This window comes from Malurus melanocephalus, unplaced genomic scaffold, assembly GCF_030028575.1.
Source record: "Malurus melanocephalus ecotype Western Australia unplaced genomic scaffold, MMel_1.1 scaffold_208, whole genome shotgun sequence".
NCBI lineage: Eukaryota > Metazoa > Chordata > Aves > Passeriformes > Maluridae > Malurus > Malurus melanocephalus.
Genome location: NW_026623440.1, coordinates 894146 through 911768, shown reverse-complemented (window position 1 = coordinate 911768; position 17623 = coordinate 894146). Strand labels below are relative to the sequence as shown.

Genomic DNA, 17623 nt, shown 5'->3' with positions numbered 1-17623 from the left:
TGCTGCTGTGACTGGAGCCAGGCTCAGGGACACTGCAGGCCTTTCTGCACAGCAGAGCCATATTTTACCCTGGCAATGCTGTTTTATACCCTGGCAATGCTGTTTTATACCCTGGCCAGTTTTTTCTTACAGGTCTGATGCCTCTTCCTTGCACTTGTGCTCTGCCTTGTGCTGCAGGTGGGCTCAGCCTGGGTACACCACTGTGCCTTGTGATGCTGACCCTTGATTCACAGAGATCTGAGGTAGTTAATCTGATCACTGCTRGGCTAGCTTGGGTTGGTTCTGTGCCACAGATTCAGGAACAGGATTGGGAAGAGAGAACCATACGAGTGAATTTTTTGGTAAACAATTATTTCAAGAGRTTGATGAGAAAATGGTTAGGGTGTATCAAATTATCTTCTCATTCACACACGAAATGGGGTAATTTATTTCAGAGCAAATTCACCTTTTTGAGAATAGCAAACCTTTTATTTTGAGAATGGCATCCACACAAGACAGTAGGCTATTCCATTTCTTGTGTACCAATGGTTTGACTCCGTTTTTAAAGTGTACTTAATAAAGCCCTGCTGACGTGAGCTGTTGTGTTCTTGGTTCTAGTTAAGCCTASCTTGACTAAGTCTGTGCTTCTATTTTTTCTTCGTTAGAAAGGGTCTGCCATGAAAGGCTTGCAGATTTCTGGTCCAATTCCCACTCACTCTCTGGAGCAGTCTGGSCCTCCCATTGGGAAAAAAGGAACCTCAGCACTGTCAGCTCTGCTGCAGATGGAAGCCAGTCAGAAGTGAGTCTGCAGGCTGTGAAGAGCCCACAACATCCTTCCTGCATACTGCACCTGGGCTGGCTAAAGCACATTTGGGGAACTTTGCCTCGTCTTATGTTAAATACATAAGAGATTAATGTTTTTAATGCTAAGTTAGTATTTTACATGCATAATAAAACTGAGTTAAGGGTCTGTGTTGTTTGGGTGGGGTAAAAGGTACTTCCAGAATGTTGGATTAACTCTGCCTCAGTGTGTGGGAAAGCAAATACTGGAAAATACTGTGCTACCCCTCTGCAACAGTTGCCTTTGGGGGGAAGAAAAGTATGTTTGAATAAATTCTGGATTGCTTTGTTTCRTTTTAGGACCCTGGGGGAGCAGCAGGCAGCAATGCTTTCTGGGAAGAGCTCTGGGCAGCCTTCAGAGAGTGGGAACATTGCTATCACACCCACCTACATGGACAGCCCTCGGAAGGTAAAGRCTGCCTGGTGTTTCTTTAGCTGCTATTTCTACATAACAATTCCTTAAATAATCAAAGATCATTTCTCTGAGCACTTGGCTACATCATACCACATGTTACTCTGTAATCCAGTGAGGGCTGGTCCTGTACTGGCCTTTGTGGCAAAGGTGTAGGAATTSAATTCTGTRACTGTGACAGTGATATGGAATTCCTGGGATGCCATCTCAGTGTTTTGCTGATTGAAGTGCTGTTTGCTRATTAGTCCATTTCATTTGTTGGTAGCACATTTCATTTCAGTCAGGGCTTGACTGTTAGATGCAGCAGTCAGTGCTGTCTGCATCTCTGTGCAGTCTGTTTTGGAGAGTAAAATCAACCTCTGGATCATGACTATGTGAACACTGAGTGGAATTTCAACAGTGGGAACTTGAGTCTCTTGCCTCTGCTTAGAGGAGGGGATTCCTGTTCCTGAGAAGTGTTTTAGCTGTCATTCCTTCACTGACTGGACTCTAGGCTGGAGAAAGTGTCTTCCTGGAGCTCTCTTCAGTCACTTAAAGACTGTGCTATTGCTCAACCTTTCTGTCACCTGTCCAGTGAGAGCCAGGAGAGCAGGAACTCTGCCTCCMAGTCCAACCAGAAATATTTGATTGTTTTTCTGTGTTCTGGCATGAAGGTCTTTCAACAGCAGTATCTGTTGGAACTGAATAAAGATAGGAGTTAAATGTGACCTGTCTTTGGGTTCAACAGTTGAAATACTRCAAAGAAAAATTTCTCAGATTCAACACTACCAACCACTTCCTTCAACGTTTTTCTCTTAGCATCTATTGTTTCTTCATCCACTGTTTTGTGCCACCACCAGGGACAGGTGTTGTGTTATCCTGGAGACCTAGATATTGATAGTTGAAGTGATAGAATAACTGTGATCATCTTAGTAACAGACACTTGTAGAATTAGTGTTTGGAGGACACAGRAGAGTCTGGAGCAGGATGTGCTGGACCTGGGAAAAGCAGGTGCTCAAACTGACTTGAGGCATGTTTGCAAGTTTCCACATCATAATTCAGGCTTTGCATTCTCCTCTTCTAGCATTTTGAAAAAATCTGCTTTCCTCTTTAAATACAGAAATCGTAACTGTCTCTTTCAACCAGTAAAACTGGTGAAAATTCCATGTAAGACACAGGAAAGAATAATGCTGTGTCCAGTTGTTCTGTGTGGCAGAGGAAGAAGGCAAAATTGGCTTCCCTAGCAATGGCACAGGAGTGTGCTGGCACCAAATTAGCAGACTTTGTGCTACCAAAGATGCCATCTTGAGTGACGGTAAAAGCAATGTTCAAAAGCCTCTCTGGARGGCTGACTGGAGACTCTGGAAGTGTGTGTTATCAACTGAAGGACTTTCATGCTGCAGCAGTGARCACTCCTGTAAATATTTACACACAGAGACTGGGAGATAAGCAATTGGAATCTTCTAATTGATGGCTCCTGCCTGTTGGAAAGATGCCAGTGGACAGGCAGTGTTGTGCTCCCGTGGTAGCAGCAGCGTGTGCCTGGTGTCACAGCCCCTGGAGTTATTTCAGACCAAAACTGAGCTGCTGCCTTCACTGTAGTCTTGTTCAGAGTAGAACTAAAAAGTCACTCAGCCAGTTACTGGGCAGCACAGAGTGGTTTTAACCCAGTGAGTTTGCTTGATCCATGATCTGTTTGGGAATTCTGTGCCCTTCAGAATCCAGGGTGCTGGGCTCTGCTTCTGCCCTGTGTAAATTGCCAGTCAGTCATGTAAGCCTGGCATTGATTCTCTCCAGAAAATGTTTTATATGTACATGTCAAGGTAAGCATCATCTTGACTGGCTAGACAAAAATATTTTGCCCAGGGAACAGAATAAAGAATTGCAAATAGGGAGTGAAAATCTAGATGAGTTCCACTGCATTGTCTTATGTGCTCAGAAAATCTTGACACATCTTTGTAGAGCAGCTGGAGACAAATTCACCCAGGTTTGCAAGTAGGCAGGAACATAGCACAGGCAGTATCTGTTTAATTTTGCATGAAGCATTAAAATCAGTGTTGGAAGGATGTTTGTGATGAGTTTTTCTTCCYTTTCCTTTGCACCATACCAGACCTGTGTTTAAGAGGAAGAATGTGCTTCCTTGAGAAAATCTTCCTTGCTTCTCCCTCTTTATCATTTGAATGTCTAACAGATTAGGAAAAAAAYCCCATCTTTCTTTGGATATTTGTCATTACACCTGTGGTTTCTGTATTTCAGTACTTTTGTATTTGGGATGGAAGCCCCCATACTTCAGAGCTCAAGACTTTCTCCTTTGAAGTATGGAGGRAAGGCTGTAGTTTCAATTGGTTTCTGATCAATGTGGGTTTAAAAATTTTGGCAAAGTTTCTGTGCCAAGGAAAAGCAATGTCTTGTTACAGAGAGAGAAAGTAAGGATATGTGTGTGAGTAACTCCTGATGCTGTGCATTCTGCTGCATCCGACCTTCTGGGTCTGGGGTTTGCATTCTCCTCATACTTTCTCTCTGTGGTCATTTCATACTTGCACAACCTTGTATTTGCTTTTCTTCAACTCCTTGTTCCTGTTGCTGTTGCCATTAATGGGCTACTCCCTCTGATGCCTTCAGGATGGGGCCTTCTTTATGGATTTTGTTCGCAGCCCACGCACAGCTTCAACCTTCTACTCACAGGTTAGTTTGGAATGGATTGTTGTCATCTCTGCCTTTTGGACTGAGGTGATGGACAGCATTTGTGTCCTGAGTTTGCCATGCTGATAACCCATGTTTGTTTGCAGATCCTCTCATTGAGAGTGAGATGTGCAGCATTGGCAGGACAAAGTGACAGAAGCAACCATTTTCTCCCACCATTTATTTGTGTTGTGTTTTGGATGTTCTTGTGCCCTGTCTCACTGACCTTTGAAGTACTGTCTTGTCAACTACTAAATCTGCTCTTTYTGTTTTTCACTAAGTGCTTGTTTTCCATCTTCCCTCACTGAACAAAATGGCAACAGCACACTTGTCTGGTTCTTGGCTAAATTTCTTCTGTGGTGTTTGATTGACAGATGACTCTGGAGATATCCAAGTCAAATCGTGTCCTTGGATTCCTAAACAACTGAGGGCTGAAAATATTGGTGTCATCTTGATTTAAAAGAGTCCTTGTGACAGAAGTAATTTGTCCTCTTAACCCCAGTTAGGGATTAGCAGTAACACAGAGTGCCCAGAGAAAATGCAGGGTTGGAGTGAGCCCTGAGGAGGCAGAGTGAGTGGCTTTTGCTGGCTGTGGGCACTGTAGAGTTGGCCCTGGAGCATCTGCTGGTTTTGGCTGTCCAAAAAGAGACATCTGCCATTAGAGACTTTTGAGATGTGAGAAATGGCATAAATAAAGGACTCTTGGCTGTCAGACCTAAGTCAAGCTAGCAGCTTWGTGATTTTTAGCTGTGTATGTGCTGTGGATTCATCACGGCAGAGCAGCCCCCATATTTACACCAGCTTGAGTTGAGAGTTACTCTGCCGTTCGTGCTCTCTCCCCCACCTCTCCAGCTTTTATATAATGTGCCTTTACTAAACCATACGTGTTAATGACAGATGGCAATTACAGCCTGTACTTTGCTGAATCCTTCAGCATTCATGCTCTTTCTGAAATGATTTTATGGTAATTTTGTGAACTATTCAGTCTACCATTGGAATAGTGTGAGTGTTCCTGCGGGAGGAAAGTGTTCCTGTTGTCTTGGCGACATGGGTGTGGGTGGGTGCCAACCAGCCTTCTCATGCTGCCCTGGGAAAGGAGGGAAGATGAGCTGACTTTTTTTGAGCATTATGAAACTTGAATTCGTGTGATACATTTASATCTTTTTGAGAGTTAGACTTGAGACTATTTTTGCTAAATGCTTACTACCTTCCCATAATGATTAAGTGTCCTGTTCTGTCCATTACATGCTTCTAATCACAGTTATTCACTTAGATTGAAAATGTCAGGTTTGGACTGGTGGTGCTGGTGTGCCAGTAGTTCTCCCAACACAATTGTTGCTGGGTTGGTGATCCTCATCTTTATTTGAGTCTGAATTTGTTGTTTGTCAGGAGCTCTGCAGTGRTGACAAAATAAGACTTTTATTTATCCCTTCTGCATATGCTTGTGCTTCCTTAGAGTATTGCTTGTTGTTGATTAACTTGTGCTGAGGCAYGGATGATGTGGGGAGGGGGGAAATGGGAAATGGATTGCATCCTGAATTTCACAGAGATGCTGCTGTGTTTGCTCYTTGCAGGTGTCCATTGATCAGTCAGTCCCTGCAGCCTCTGATGGCAGTGCATTGATAACCACGGGGCAGGTCCCTGACAGGGGCAGTGCCCAGGCCATGGGGAGCACCCAGAATGCTGCAGAGCCAGGATACAGCACAGCTGCTGCTGCAGAGGGCAGGTAGGAAAGCACAGCAGAGCTGTACTCAGTTCCAGCTCCTTTCTGCTCTCAGGGAATGGRCACTCAAACAGGAACCTGAGAACASGCTGTGCTGTGCTGTCAGCACGAGCAGGCACTTGTCACAAGACCTTCCTGCAGCATTTCCACGTGCATAGAATGGTAGTAAAATAAGCCTTGCAACCCAGTTTTCCAGAATTAAATGAACACAGGGCCTGATTTCTCCACCCACAAGAAGAGCTTCATTCTTCAAGAAATGAAGAAATTCCATTTCTGAAGTCTGGTAGTAGGATATCAGGCTTTGAATTGACATTGTCTGTTTTGGCAAGGGAGGGGCCTGCAGGTCTAWTTGGATCAAGTTGGTTGATGAAATCCAAGAGGTTCTAACCTGGAAGYGAGACACTGGGGAGGAAGCAATGTTGAAAATAAACTTTATTAGCATYTGTTTCCTGTGGTTGTATATGACAGTAAAAAAAATTAGCCAACTTCAAAATGTTTGCTCTCAATTGCTCCTGAGTACAGCTGTATGTGACATAGTGTGCATTGGATCCATATAGTGGGGAAATAAGTGTCTGATGCTTTTAGCTGTCCTTTAGTTGAGATGAAAAAGCAAATAAATGTGGCAGAGTCATTGTTGAGAAGAGAGAGCAATTTTCTTAAATGTACATATTTGGAGAAATATGTCAGCTTCCTTGATTTTTGAATGTGCTTCTGTTTACTGCCCAGCTCTCAGCAGTGTTCAACAAGTGCTCTGACTTCCTCCTCCACTTTGATAGAGATTCTTGAAGCCATGAAACACCCCACGTAAGTTTTTTATATTAATGTGCTTAACATCTGATGAGGTGTTTTGTAAGAGGACATGAGAAGTGGAGTCACTCAAAGGAGAGCCCCATGTCAGCTGTTGAAGAGTTTTAAACTTCCTTTTGTTATTCAGTTCCAGACTCTCTAATAAGGAATTTGATAGAAATTGAGGTACAAGCAAAGACTTCAGTTAATAGAACCCTAGAATCTTGTCAAATCAAGAATTCCCAGTAAGTCACTAAAGTGCTGGCAGTGTCAGCTCTTCACCTTGTTACCAAAAGCTAACGATCCATCACTCCAGGGGCAGTGTGCATTTCTTGTCCTGTATTTTATCCTCCCCTTCCTTTTTCTGTCCCCCAGCAGTGATTTGTGTCTTTGTTTCCTAAATGAGTCTGTTAACCCGTGTGACTGCTGTGGTTCAGCACAGGGATCCAGCTGCTCTCRGAACAGAAGGGGCTCTCCCCGTGCTGCTTCATCAGTGCAGAGGTTGTGCACTGGCTGGTGAACAACGTGGAAGGGGTGCAAACCCAAGCCATGGCCATTGACATAATGCAGGTAAGGAAACTATCCAGGGGCATGTGGAGGGCCAGAAATGCCTCACTCTGTGAATAAAGTCAAGTTTTAGAGGAAAACATAGCAATAATTTCTGTTACTTATTAAAATCCTCTTATTATGGATGAGTACTGAAAGCAGTGCTCAACAGAACATGAGGTAATGATGACACTTTTTGGATTCTGTATCATGGAACAGGAACATATTCTTCAGTAATAATATGTATTTTTTTTCTACTACTATGATGATGGTTCTGTTTATAACCTCCAGTTAGCTGGTACTTACCAGGTCCTGTGCATTGTGGTGGAATCGAGGCACTGGGGCATGATTTGGGTTTCCTTTCTGATAATTAGTTAATAAAGTTGTAATAAAACCAACATATGATCTTTCTGTTATGGATGCTGAGGCAGACACACTTTATGCAGGAACACTGCTTCTATTCATCCAGAGATTTTTCTGTATTGAACTGTGTCAGGGCAGAAGGTTGGAAATGATCTGGAGTTCATTCCTCTGCTGAGATCCCATATCAATTAACAGAGAACTTGAATKTTTCCAAGCTCTCACCTCCTGTAAATCCATCTATAAAACCAGAGCAGGGTGAGGGACAAAGACAGACATCTGTGGAAAGGTCAAACACAATTTCTTGGGCAGATAAGGAATTGCTGCATTTACTGAATATAAAGTGATAACTTTATAGATAGCTGGTATTCTTGTTAGGCACATATCTATACAAAAAGATGTCAAGAAAAAGAAAATTATTTCCTAATGTTCTCTAGCAACCTTTTTATGTAACTGGAAGAGTGAATTCCTTTTTATCATTTTTGCTCTGTTCTCTCTTTTCTTGTTCAGAAAATGCTAGAAGAGCAGCTTATTGTCCATGCATCTGGAGAAGCTTTACGAACCTTTATTTATGGCTTTTATTTTTACAAGATTGTTGTGGACAAAGAAGCAGACCGAGGTCAGCATTGTTACTACAAGACTTTCCTCTCTATCCCTTTTCATAATTACTAGGCTGTTCTTGACTCTTAGGGGTGTTGCAGTAGGAGTACATTTTGGTAACAGCAAAAAAATTGCAGAAAACATAAAGTAATTTTTTTTCCTGCCTCTTTTTCATCAAGAGCTACTTTTCTGTGTGAGTGCTGAGCACTTGTTTCTAACTGGCATTGTCCTTCCCCTTGGCAGTGGGGCTGCAGCAGCCTGCCATGTGGCACACGGCTGCCATGGACGATTTCTCCGCCTTCCAGAGGAAGTGGTTTGAGGTGGCCTTTGTGGCAGAAGAGCTCCTGCACTCGGAGATCCCGGCCTTCTTCCTGCCCTGGCTGCCCAGCCGCCCCGCCTCCTATGCAAGTAGGCACAGTTCCTTTAGCCGCAGTTTCGGAGGACGGAGCCAGGCAGCTGCACTCTTAGGTAGATGCACAGCACAGGTGACAGCTGGGGAAGTTCACGGGGATGCTTTGAAAGGGGAAGAGCAGCCAGCCAAGGGTATGATCTCACGTGGACCAGCAACAAAGCTGCAAATTTCATGCTGGCCTTACATGTGTCTTGCACGTGGACTCGTTCTCCTCTGCTGGATGTGTGTTTCACTGGCTGAGCAGGTAACCTCGGGGTACTGGAATACAGTAAAAAGTATTTCTTAAAATATTCATTGTTCCTGAGCCTCTAGAATGTAGGGAGGAAGATACTTTGTTTCCTTGCAAATCCGGAGACACCCTCCACAACCTGTAAGGAGTAAGGAGGAATAAGCTTTGAGAACAGCAGAGCAATCAAACTGWTCTGAAAATACATGTCTAATTGCTTCCTGGGGCAAAAGCCACAGTGAGATCCAGGTGTGCCAGACATTATCTGTGATGTGCTGAGGCTTTTTAGTCAATCTGAACCAGACTGCTTACATTAATGAGCCTGTGAAGCCCTGCTGCAGATGATCCCTGTGGAATGGCAGCAGTGGAAGATTTGCTGCTGACCAAGATAGCGTTGTATCTAATGTTCTCTAATGTGTGGAGAATAGCACTGCCTGCCTCTAACAGCCCGTGAAACACACTGGCTGCGTGACTGACCCTGTTGCTTTGTCAGCTTTTTGTTGTGTTTTCAGGCCAGCCTGAGTCACTTGCTTTTGTTCCTCTTTCCTTGTTTAGGAGAACAATCATTGCTATGGAACTGCAACTTCAGGTTTACTTGGATGCATCTGTTAAAAGCCTAGCAATTATGGATTAAAAGAAAAATTTTGCTTTTCTCCTGTTGTGTATATTGGACCTTCTGAAGAGAAGTACCTTACTGCTGGTGTGGCATCTCTTAAACCTGAAGTCACAGTCATCCTTGTGTATTTCTGAAAGCCTTGTTTGAAGAGGAACAGCATCAGAAATGGGAAAGCATTAAGGATAGGCAGTCTRAACTAATGGTTAATTCCCTGAAGCCRACATATGCAGGTTATTTTCCCTGTCACACGATAAATCTGTTGCCTTGGCTAGTATCCAGCCTCATTAGCTCAGTGGCTGGCCAGAGCTGAAGCCTGAATGTAGGCTGGCATGAAAGTATTGTGGAGGCTGGAGGCACTTACCCAGATCCTGATCATGGTTTGATCTCTTACTCACTGTTTAGCCTGAGAAAACCAGTTCAGGTTTTTCTGTCTGTTTTTCTTGCTCTTTTGCAAGATGAGAAGACTGAGACTCAGCTGGCCTGCACTTGGGGGAATGAGCAGGAGAAGAGTGCCTCAGTGTCCCCCTCAGCTTTCCTTTGACACCACCAGGAAAAGAGTGTGTTCCTGCAGCATGTGGTGTGTTAACACCTGTGCAGCTCTCCTTTTTCTTTTCAGTCGGGATTGTATCCATTTTACTATTTAACTAATTTGCAGTCCTTGAATGAGTGATAAATGCCTTCCGATTGCTCTCATGCAGTCTGTTTTTTCCAGGAATTAGAGTTTCTTGTGGAAAAGTTGAGTGTGGAAGCTTTTCCTTACAAAGGAGCTGGTTAAACTATGTTTCTGTGCTGTCCCTCTTCTAAACAGTACTCAAAAAAAAAAAAAAAACTTCAGCAGTTCATCTGAGGCAAAGAGCTTTACTAAACCCAGATGACCCCTGGTCCACGTGACTTCATTTGTTCCTCTCTTGGTCTTGATTTGGTTGTGGTTTTTATTTCTTCCCCTCCCCAYCTTCCCTAAATGTCAGGCTGTGACATAAAATTGCATGCAARCATTGGGAGCTCTGGAACAAGCTCCATGTATCTCTCAAATCTATCCCTCCCAATTCCCCAATCACTTGCCCAGTGACTGTCCCCTTTCCCTTCCCAGTGGAAGTCTGACCTGTGATACTCCTAATCTTGTCCCTTTGATTTATAGCAATGCATGCACTAGCAATTGTAGCCATGTATGTAGCGAGTCTGTGACTGGGGAATAACCTGCCTGCTCCTCTCCGATTTGCTTGACAAATCATTAATTAAATACCAATAGTACAAGACAATTGGGAAGCAGGTGAGTCCTCTTAAAGTCTGACCTTTGGAAGCCTGAGTTTATTCTATTAAAACAAGTTGGTTTTAAACAGAAGCTTTTGAATTCAGACACCTGAACATTTCTTATCAGTGTTTAATGTATTTTTGATTAGCTCACCTGATTGAACTGTGTTCCTCTGGCTTTGCCTGGTGGCTATAGCTGCAGACAAGGCAGAGAGAGACACTCCAGCCCTACAGGGAGTCTGCACTCTCTGGGAAAAGGAGAGGTCTAAGGGAGCAGGGAGCTCATTCTTCCCAGTTTGGGCATACTGGGTTGTGGTGTTATCACTGACCTCTTGGCTAATGGCCAGCACCTACCTGAGCTGTTCTGGCTTCACAGCTTCCAGGGTGTTGTTTTCCAACACACTTTGTTACAAATTTGGCATCATAACCTCCTGACCACAAGCATTGTATTTGCAATATTCAAATGGGCCAGGAAAGAACCTCAGGAGGTGTCGGTCTATCTGACAATATCAGATCAAATCAGAATTTGCAGATTATACATTTGCAAAGACAAAAAATGGGTCTTATTTRTGAAACAAAACTGGGTGATGTTCTTTCATTTTTATTATGGTTTTGATTTTTCCTGTTCTATGCTGCCATAATAGCACTGTAAAAGAGTTCCTTATAACCTGGAAAATATCTCCTGCTAACTTGCAGTAGAAGTGAAGATGGGAACTTTCCATTTACCTTGAGGAGGGATTTCAACAGTTTTTTTAAAACACCATCAAGCCATCAAATTATAAGATAATGTAAAAGCTGACCCTAGAAAGTGTCTTGCTTCAACTTAAGCAAGAAGTAACAACACTCATCCCTCATGCATGCAACAATAAAAAAGKCAAATGTTTTCTAATAGTAGCCTTGCAGCCCATTGTTTTGTGTCAATTTTTAACATTACAGAAATGTTAAATTATATATTGGTCTAAAGAAAAGCTGAAAGTGATGATATGTTTTGTGGCAGGGTTTTGGTCTCCAAGTCAGGAGATCTGGGCTCTGTCCCCAGCCCTGCAGTCCCCTGTGTGACACCAGCCAGGTCACTTCCACTGCTGTGCTTCTCTTCCCCTTTGCTGGTACCTGAGGTTTCCTGTCACTGGGGTGCTGGGGTGTGGGGCACAAAGGGAGCTGCATCTTGGGCACCATCCCAGCACTTAGTGCAAAGCACTCAGAGGTATTGCAGTGCTCAGAATGCTGCTGCATGCCTTGGCTGSCTCTTCATGCTTTTACAGAAAGTGTTGGATGTGCACTTTTAACAGTGCGGTAAWGTGGGATATTGATACGGGATTAAAGAAACAAGAAGTTTAACTTCTAATCTCCTTTAGCTGTGGAAGGTCCTGGAATGCTCCTGCCCTGTGTAACAGCACCCTGTTGTGATTTCTGGTGGAGACATACAGAAATATTTGGAATGCTGGTGGGCATGAGGAGGCTGGTGTTGTCTAGCCATGCTTARTTATGGCACCAGTTGCCTGTTGATTAACTGCTGGACTCTTGGTTCTCTCTCTTTATTGCAGCTGAAATGTCTTTTGACTGCTTGGGGARGTGATTCTGTAGCACATACCCCTGACACAAGAAATACTTGAGGATTTCTGTCTGTTGTGATCTGGATGAGYGGCATTCTGGGACTATTCTGCTAGCCCACAAATATCTGGGGAGGATTGGGAGGACAAATGAATTTCAAATGGCTTATCTTGCTTCTTCTGTTCTCTTCATGCTGTCTCCCACCTTCTCTTTGCTGGCCCTTCTCAACACCCCTGTCCCTGGCACAGCTGCCACGGTGCCCGAGCAGCGCACGGTGACRCTGGACGTGGATGTGAACAACCGCACGGACCGGCTGGAGTGGTGCAGCTGTTATTACCATGGCAATTTCTCCCTGAATGCTGCCTTTGAAATCAAGTTACACTGGATGGCAGTGACTGCAGCTGTTCTTTTTGAGATGGTGAGATCCTGSTGTTCTGGACGGCCACAGAAATGCTTTTCTGGCCTCTGTATCCCTTAGACAACTGGGGACATTGTATCAGGAAGTATTAAGAAGAGAGACAGTGGCTTGGATCTGCCCTTATTTCCATAAGTCATTTTCCTGGTGGTTGTTAGCATTCTGCATCTGGTCAGCATTTATCACACCATCTATAGTCATTCTGTCTGCAGGAGAGTGTTCYGGTTTTAGTGGGTTTTATGCACAGTATGCAGAGATCAGCACAGGTCAAGGTGATAAATTTAAGTCCCCCTTAGGCAAATTTTAAGCCCTGAGCTGGGTCTTTGGAAAAAAATCTGTTTCACATTGCATTCCTTCTATCCCCAAACCTTAAAACTTTAAATCTCAGTGGAATTGCTTTCATAACAGGGCTTTTCCAGGCAATGTGTTCTTCCTGTTCAACTATGTTTTAGCTTTTTTTCAACTTGCTGAAAACATTTTGAATTGAAAACATATCACGTTTTAATTTTTAGATTAAATTTTTAGATTAAGTTTTTAGATTTTTTTTTCCTTAATGTAGCTTCTGTAAAACTTGAATTATTTAACACCAAGTATTGCCCCCGCCAGCCAGACAACACTAGGTGGTTGGTTTTGCTTTTATTTAAAATCAATTTCACTGTTCCAGTAAAGCAGAAGTGTTTAGCCACTGGTGATAAGTAGGCTGAATCAGTTCCTGAAAAATGTCGTATTTTAAAGTGCTTTCTGATTGATGGGGCACTTCAGAAAAAGGAAAGCCTGATGTCTTGTGCTTGCAAGGACGTTGGTGTGCTTGCCATGCAGAGCAAGCTGAGCCTGTGGAGAATTGAGCATGTCTGATCTATTCTTGGGGAATGAGTTGCTCTCATGCACAGAARTGCCCTTCCTCAGTTGGCATATGTGCTATGATTCATTGTTTGAATTTCTTCTCAGGTTCAGGGTTGGCATCGGAAAGCCACSTCCTGTGGGTTCTTGCTGGTGCCAGTCCTGGAAGGGCCCTTTGCCTTGCCCAGTTACCTGTATGGGGACCCCCTTCGAGCTCAGCTCTTCATCCCACTCAACGTCAGCTGCCTGCTGAAGGAGGGCAGTGAGCATTTGTTTGACGGTAAGAAACTCTCTTTCTTTTACCCCTCAGGATACTTTGGTACACAGATCACTGCTGGCAGGTAGCTGACACAAAATACCTCATTTACAGCCATCTTTATGTGGCTGGGGGAGCTTTTGTGCAGGTGAGCAGCCCCCTGAGGAAGGAGGTGCTGCAGGAAGCTGTGCTGGCAGGCTGATCATGCACAGGGTGAGGTGGGCAGCAGGAAACACCAGCACACAGGGGAGGTGGTCTGCCCAGTGAGGATTAACCTTGCACACCCTTACAGAGCCCGGACTGAGGAGCTGTTGTGTTTGACAGACTCTTCAGTCTGTTGTGCTGGTAGACCACAGCTGCTCCGCATTTGTATCCTGCGTTTGTTTATTCTCCCACTCCCTGAGATTGGGYTTTCACCACTGCCATCCTTTTTTTGTTGTTGCCATGGTTACTTTAATGGTTACAGTGTTTGCACACGAGATTAAGCTCTAGAAACTGCAATCTCCTTTCCTGCAATGTGACCTCGCCCTTTCCGGTCAGCTGGTGTGGTACATCTCAGGTGGAAACCCAAAGATCAGAGAACCCTGTCTCCATGCAGAGAAGGACAAAATTTCTCCATGAGAAGGGACAATTAGGAACTGTTTCTGTTTTAAAACAGTAAATATGGTATTTTTATTAACCCTTGTCTCAGTGTCTGGGTGTAACTGTAAAATGAATGTGACAAATCCATATGCTGTGAGGTCACTGCAGCCCCGCTGACTGAACTAAGTATTTCCAGAACATTCTTGTGGTACACAGTAACCCACTCTTCTTCCTTGGCCCCTCCCACACCCCCCTTTATATTCCTCTACTCCATCTCGAGAGACACAAACAATAAAATCAGGAATAGGTCAGCTACTGGAGTGTGTAAGACAAATCTCTAAGAGACAGCTGACAGAAAAAAAATTTGACTAAAAGAAATGGCTAGGGAAAAAAAAGAGTGTACAGGGGCCTCCTGAGGAAAACTGAAGTCTTGAAAAGGAAGGAAATAAAATATCTTTACTAGATAATTGTTACCTTTCTGTTTGTTTCAGGCTTTGAGCCAGAAACGTACTGGGACCGAATGCATCTGCTGCAGGAAGCAATAGCACACAGGTATGTCTGCAGGGGAGTGGAGTGACCAAACAGTTCCTGTCTCCCTGGACCGTGCGGGGTGAAGGCCTGTGCTGAGCAGTCACTTCTGAGTCCCTTGGGTTCTGTGCTGTCTGCCTCTCTGAAATCTGCTCACAGCTTGTTAGACTAAAATACAGCTCCATGGAGGGGGTTCTGTGGGTACAGGGGCAGCTGGGTGGTGTTTCAGCTCCTTAGGAGCCATACTCTCCATCCTAGGGAGGCCTTGTCTTTGGAAATCCTGCCTGTTATTCTAAGTTAGAAGCAGATTGTAAAAAGATTCTTCCTGAGAAGGGACAGTTGTTTCCTTCTTGAGTATTTACCACAGTCTTTCACACTGTGTCTGGCAGGGGCAGAGAATATTTGGAGAAGCTCAGCTCTCTTCATCCTTTTTCCTTTTGCCTTCAGGCCATAAGAAAGGGATAGTAGAAGGATTTCCTCTGGTGCCTCTGCTTTTGGCCGAGGAATCCTACCGGAGTGGCTCTTTTTATCTTTTTGTTTTCTTTTCTTTTTTAATTCCCCTTGTCTCTATTTCTTCAGATTTGGATTTGTACAAGATAAATATTCAGCCTCTGCATTCAACTTCCCAGCAGAGAACAAGCCCCAGTATATCCATGTCACAGGTGAGCAATATTTGAAAGTCACTGTGGCAAGGAGGAGGCTATTACCAACAAGAGAACCATTTKCCATGTGCTTTGTGTTTCGTGTCAGTGATGTTGGCGCTGTTCTGTCCCTAACCAGATGACAAGTAGGTGTGTCAGACAACACAAACCACAAAACTGGAGGGGGCAGTATGAAAAGCACAAAGTGTTTCTACTCATAAATGGTATTAGTTTGAAATCTTGCTTTACAGTGGCTATGAAACTTTTCTTTCTTTCCAGAAGAGGGGGAAATTAAAAAAAAATAAGGTAAAGTTTTTTTCCAAGGTCAATGTAAATAAATGTGTAGCCAGAAGTTAGAAGAAGGGAAAGGTGTCAGGACAAGTCAGTGCTCTGTTCTTGTGATTAAGGTGTTATAGSTGCATCTCTACCCATACACGTTGTGTGGGATGTACATCAAGCATTTAGGATCCACTTGCTGAGACATGAAAACAATGACAGGAAGAAAAAGTTTGGAAAATTGCAGAAGAGAATGGAAATGGATTGGAAGTTAGCAAGRTGGATCAGAGCCTACGTCTTTGCTTCATTCTGTGCTTGTAAGAGAAAGGCAGACCAAGTRCATTTCCCCCCATGTTGTAACATGCAGGAAGAAGTAGCACCTAAGAGTGAAAGGGGAAAAGCGTATCCCATTTTCTCCTGCTAAAAGGCAATTAAGTGAAACTCAAGCCTGTTTCCTTTTCAGAATTTAATGAGTCAGCTACCAGTTGAGAGAGGTAGGTCTGCCTGAGGCTGAAGTGCTGTCTGTTTCCTGCAGGGACAGTGTTTTTGCAGCTGCCCTACTCCAAGCGGAAGTTTTCCAGCGGGCAGCAGCGGCGCCGGCGCAACTCCACCAGCTCCAGCAACCAGAACATGTTCTGTGAAGAGCGAATTGGCTACAACTGGGCCTACAACACCATGCTCACCAAAACCTGGCGCTCCAGTGCCACTGGTGATGAGAAATTYGCAGACCGCCTGCTCAAAGACTTCACAGACTTCTGCTGGAACAAAGACAGCCGGCTTGTTATGTTCTGGACTGATTGTCTGGACAAGATGCATGCTAGTGCTCCCTGARTAGGGCTGGATCTCTTAGGGAGACAGCTGAAAGCTTTACCTTGTGGCAAGGAAGTAGAAGTGAAAAGTCTCTCTGTTGGATGCATATTGAGGCTCCAGCAGGACCTGAGCAATATTGCTGTTGATATTCAACAGAATTTGATTAAGTGCTTGGAAAAAAAGAATTTGAGCTCTTGGCTTGCCAGTATCTATCACCTGACCTCAGCTTGGTTTCAAGTAGCTRCAGYCCTWGGTTGCCAAAACTTCAGTTAGAGCAGAGGTAAAGGAGGAAGAGTGCAAATGGTTTTCAAGGGCAGTTAGATTCACCACAGTGTGATGGTATCAGCTTCCTGTTCTGGCAGCAGCCTGCCCCTTCCCCTTCCAAGGTGTACCTGATTGTGTGAATATGTAAGATAAAAGGTGAGAGATGATTGTTAAATTTTCATACATGTAAATAAGTAAAATGCAGAAAATGAAGTGACCTGATGTTTTGTTGTAATTCCACGGACAGCAATACAGAATTGGTGAGTAAAAGAGAACAATTGCCAAAAGAAAATACTGCTTTCCTGTGGTCAGCTTGAAGTTCAGTCTTTTAAACATCCAGGACTTTGTGTCTTCAYTTCTGTATCTAGAACAGTGACACACAGCAAGAGCAGTGTCAGGAAAATTAATCCACAAGTGCCAGACGTTTATGTCCAAAAAGGAGACAGAGGAGTCCTGTAACTTCATTCGAATAAAAGGCGAGAGTTCACCGGGGCGCTGGATCTGGGGTTTTCTCTCTCGGGGTTTCGAGGGAAAACAGCCTCCTTTATCCTAAACTCCCAGCCGAAAGTTGCCTTCYTCCTTTCCYCACTGGCTGAGGTGCTAGGAAGGCACAGCCTTCCCAAACCGCCTGCCACATGTCCCACCCCGAGTCTGTCACTTCACCCCAAAGTTCAGAAGTTCAGCTTGTGCAGACCCACTTGTCCGTTTCAGGAGCCAGGCTGTCTGGGCTCTGCAGAACCTGCTGCTCAAAGGTCAGAGACGTTAAGACCCATTTCAAAGACGTTAACAGCCATACCTTAACCCATAGAATTGTTTGYGAAGACATTAGCACCCAGTYTTTCCCATCAGCAGGAAGCCAGTTACAGTCTTGCAAGGCACCAAAGCCTAAGGGAAATCCAGAGCCACTGAATACAAGTTGCGACTGAGGATTATGGGCRGGTTTTTAGAATGTGTCTGCGTGCAGCAAGAGGAAGATGCCTGCACTCAAGTGTCCAGCCTTTGTCTTTGCAGGGCCTTGGCACGGCTGGTTATTGAAGTGCAGATTTAG

General features: G+C 44.1%; 1 protein-coding gene across 6 annotated transcripts in view; it reads left to right on the top strand.

The window, feature by feature from the left end:
• Nucleotides 1–16788, top strand: part of DEPDC5 (DEP domain containing 5, GATOR1 subcomplex subunit) — a 36744-nt gene extending 19956 nt beyond the window's left edge. For 3 of the 6 annotated variants that reach the window (XM_057373782.1, XM_057373783.1, XM_057373780.1), the window contains exons 31-43: nt 645–778; nt 1120–1228; nt 3833–3895; nt 5467–5618; nt 6342–6419; nt 6839–6971; nt 7818–7926; nt 8151–8375; nt 12212–12381; nt 13327–13498; nt 14548–14608; nt 15164–15246; nt 16037–16788. In XM_057373782.1, coding sequence (XP_057229765.1) covers nt 645–778; nt 1120–1228; nt 3833–3895; nt 5467–5618; nt 6342–6419; nt 6839–6971; nt 7818–7926; nt 8151–8375; nt 12212–12381; nt 13327–13498; nt 14548–14608; nt 15164–15246; nt 16037–16332 — 1785 coding nt within the window. In that variant the 3' untranslated portion in view covers nt 16333–16788. The remainder of the gene's footprint in view (nt 1–644; nt 779–1119; nt 1229–3832; nt 3896–5466; nt 5619–6341; nt 6420–6838; nt 6972–7817; nt 7927–8150; nt 8376–12211; nt 12382–13326; nt 13499–14547; nt 14609–15163; nt 15247–16036) is intronic. The other 3 variants (XM_057373786.1, XM_057373785.1, XM_057373784.1) reach the window with 2 other exon arrangements.
• The last annotated feature ends 835 nt before the right edge of the window (nt 16789–17623 follow it).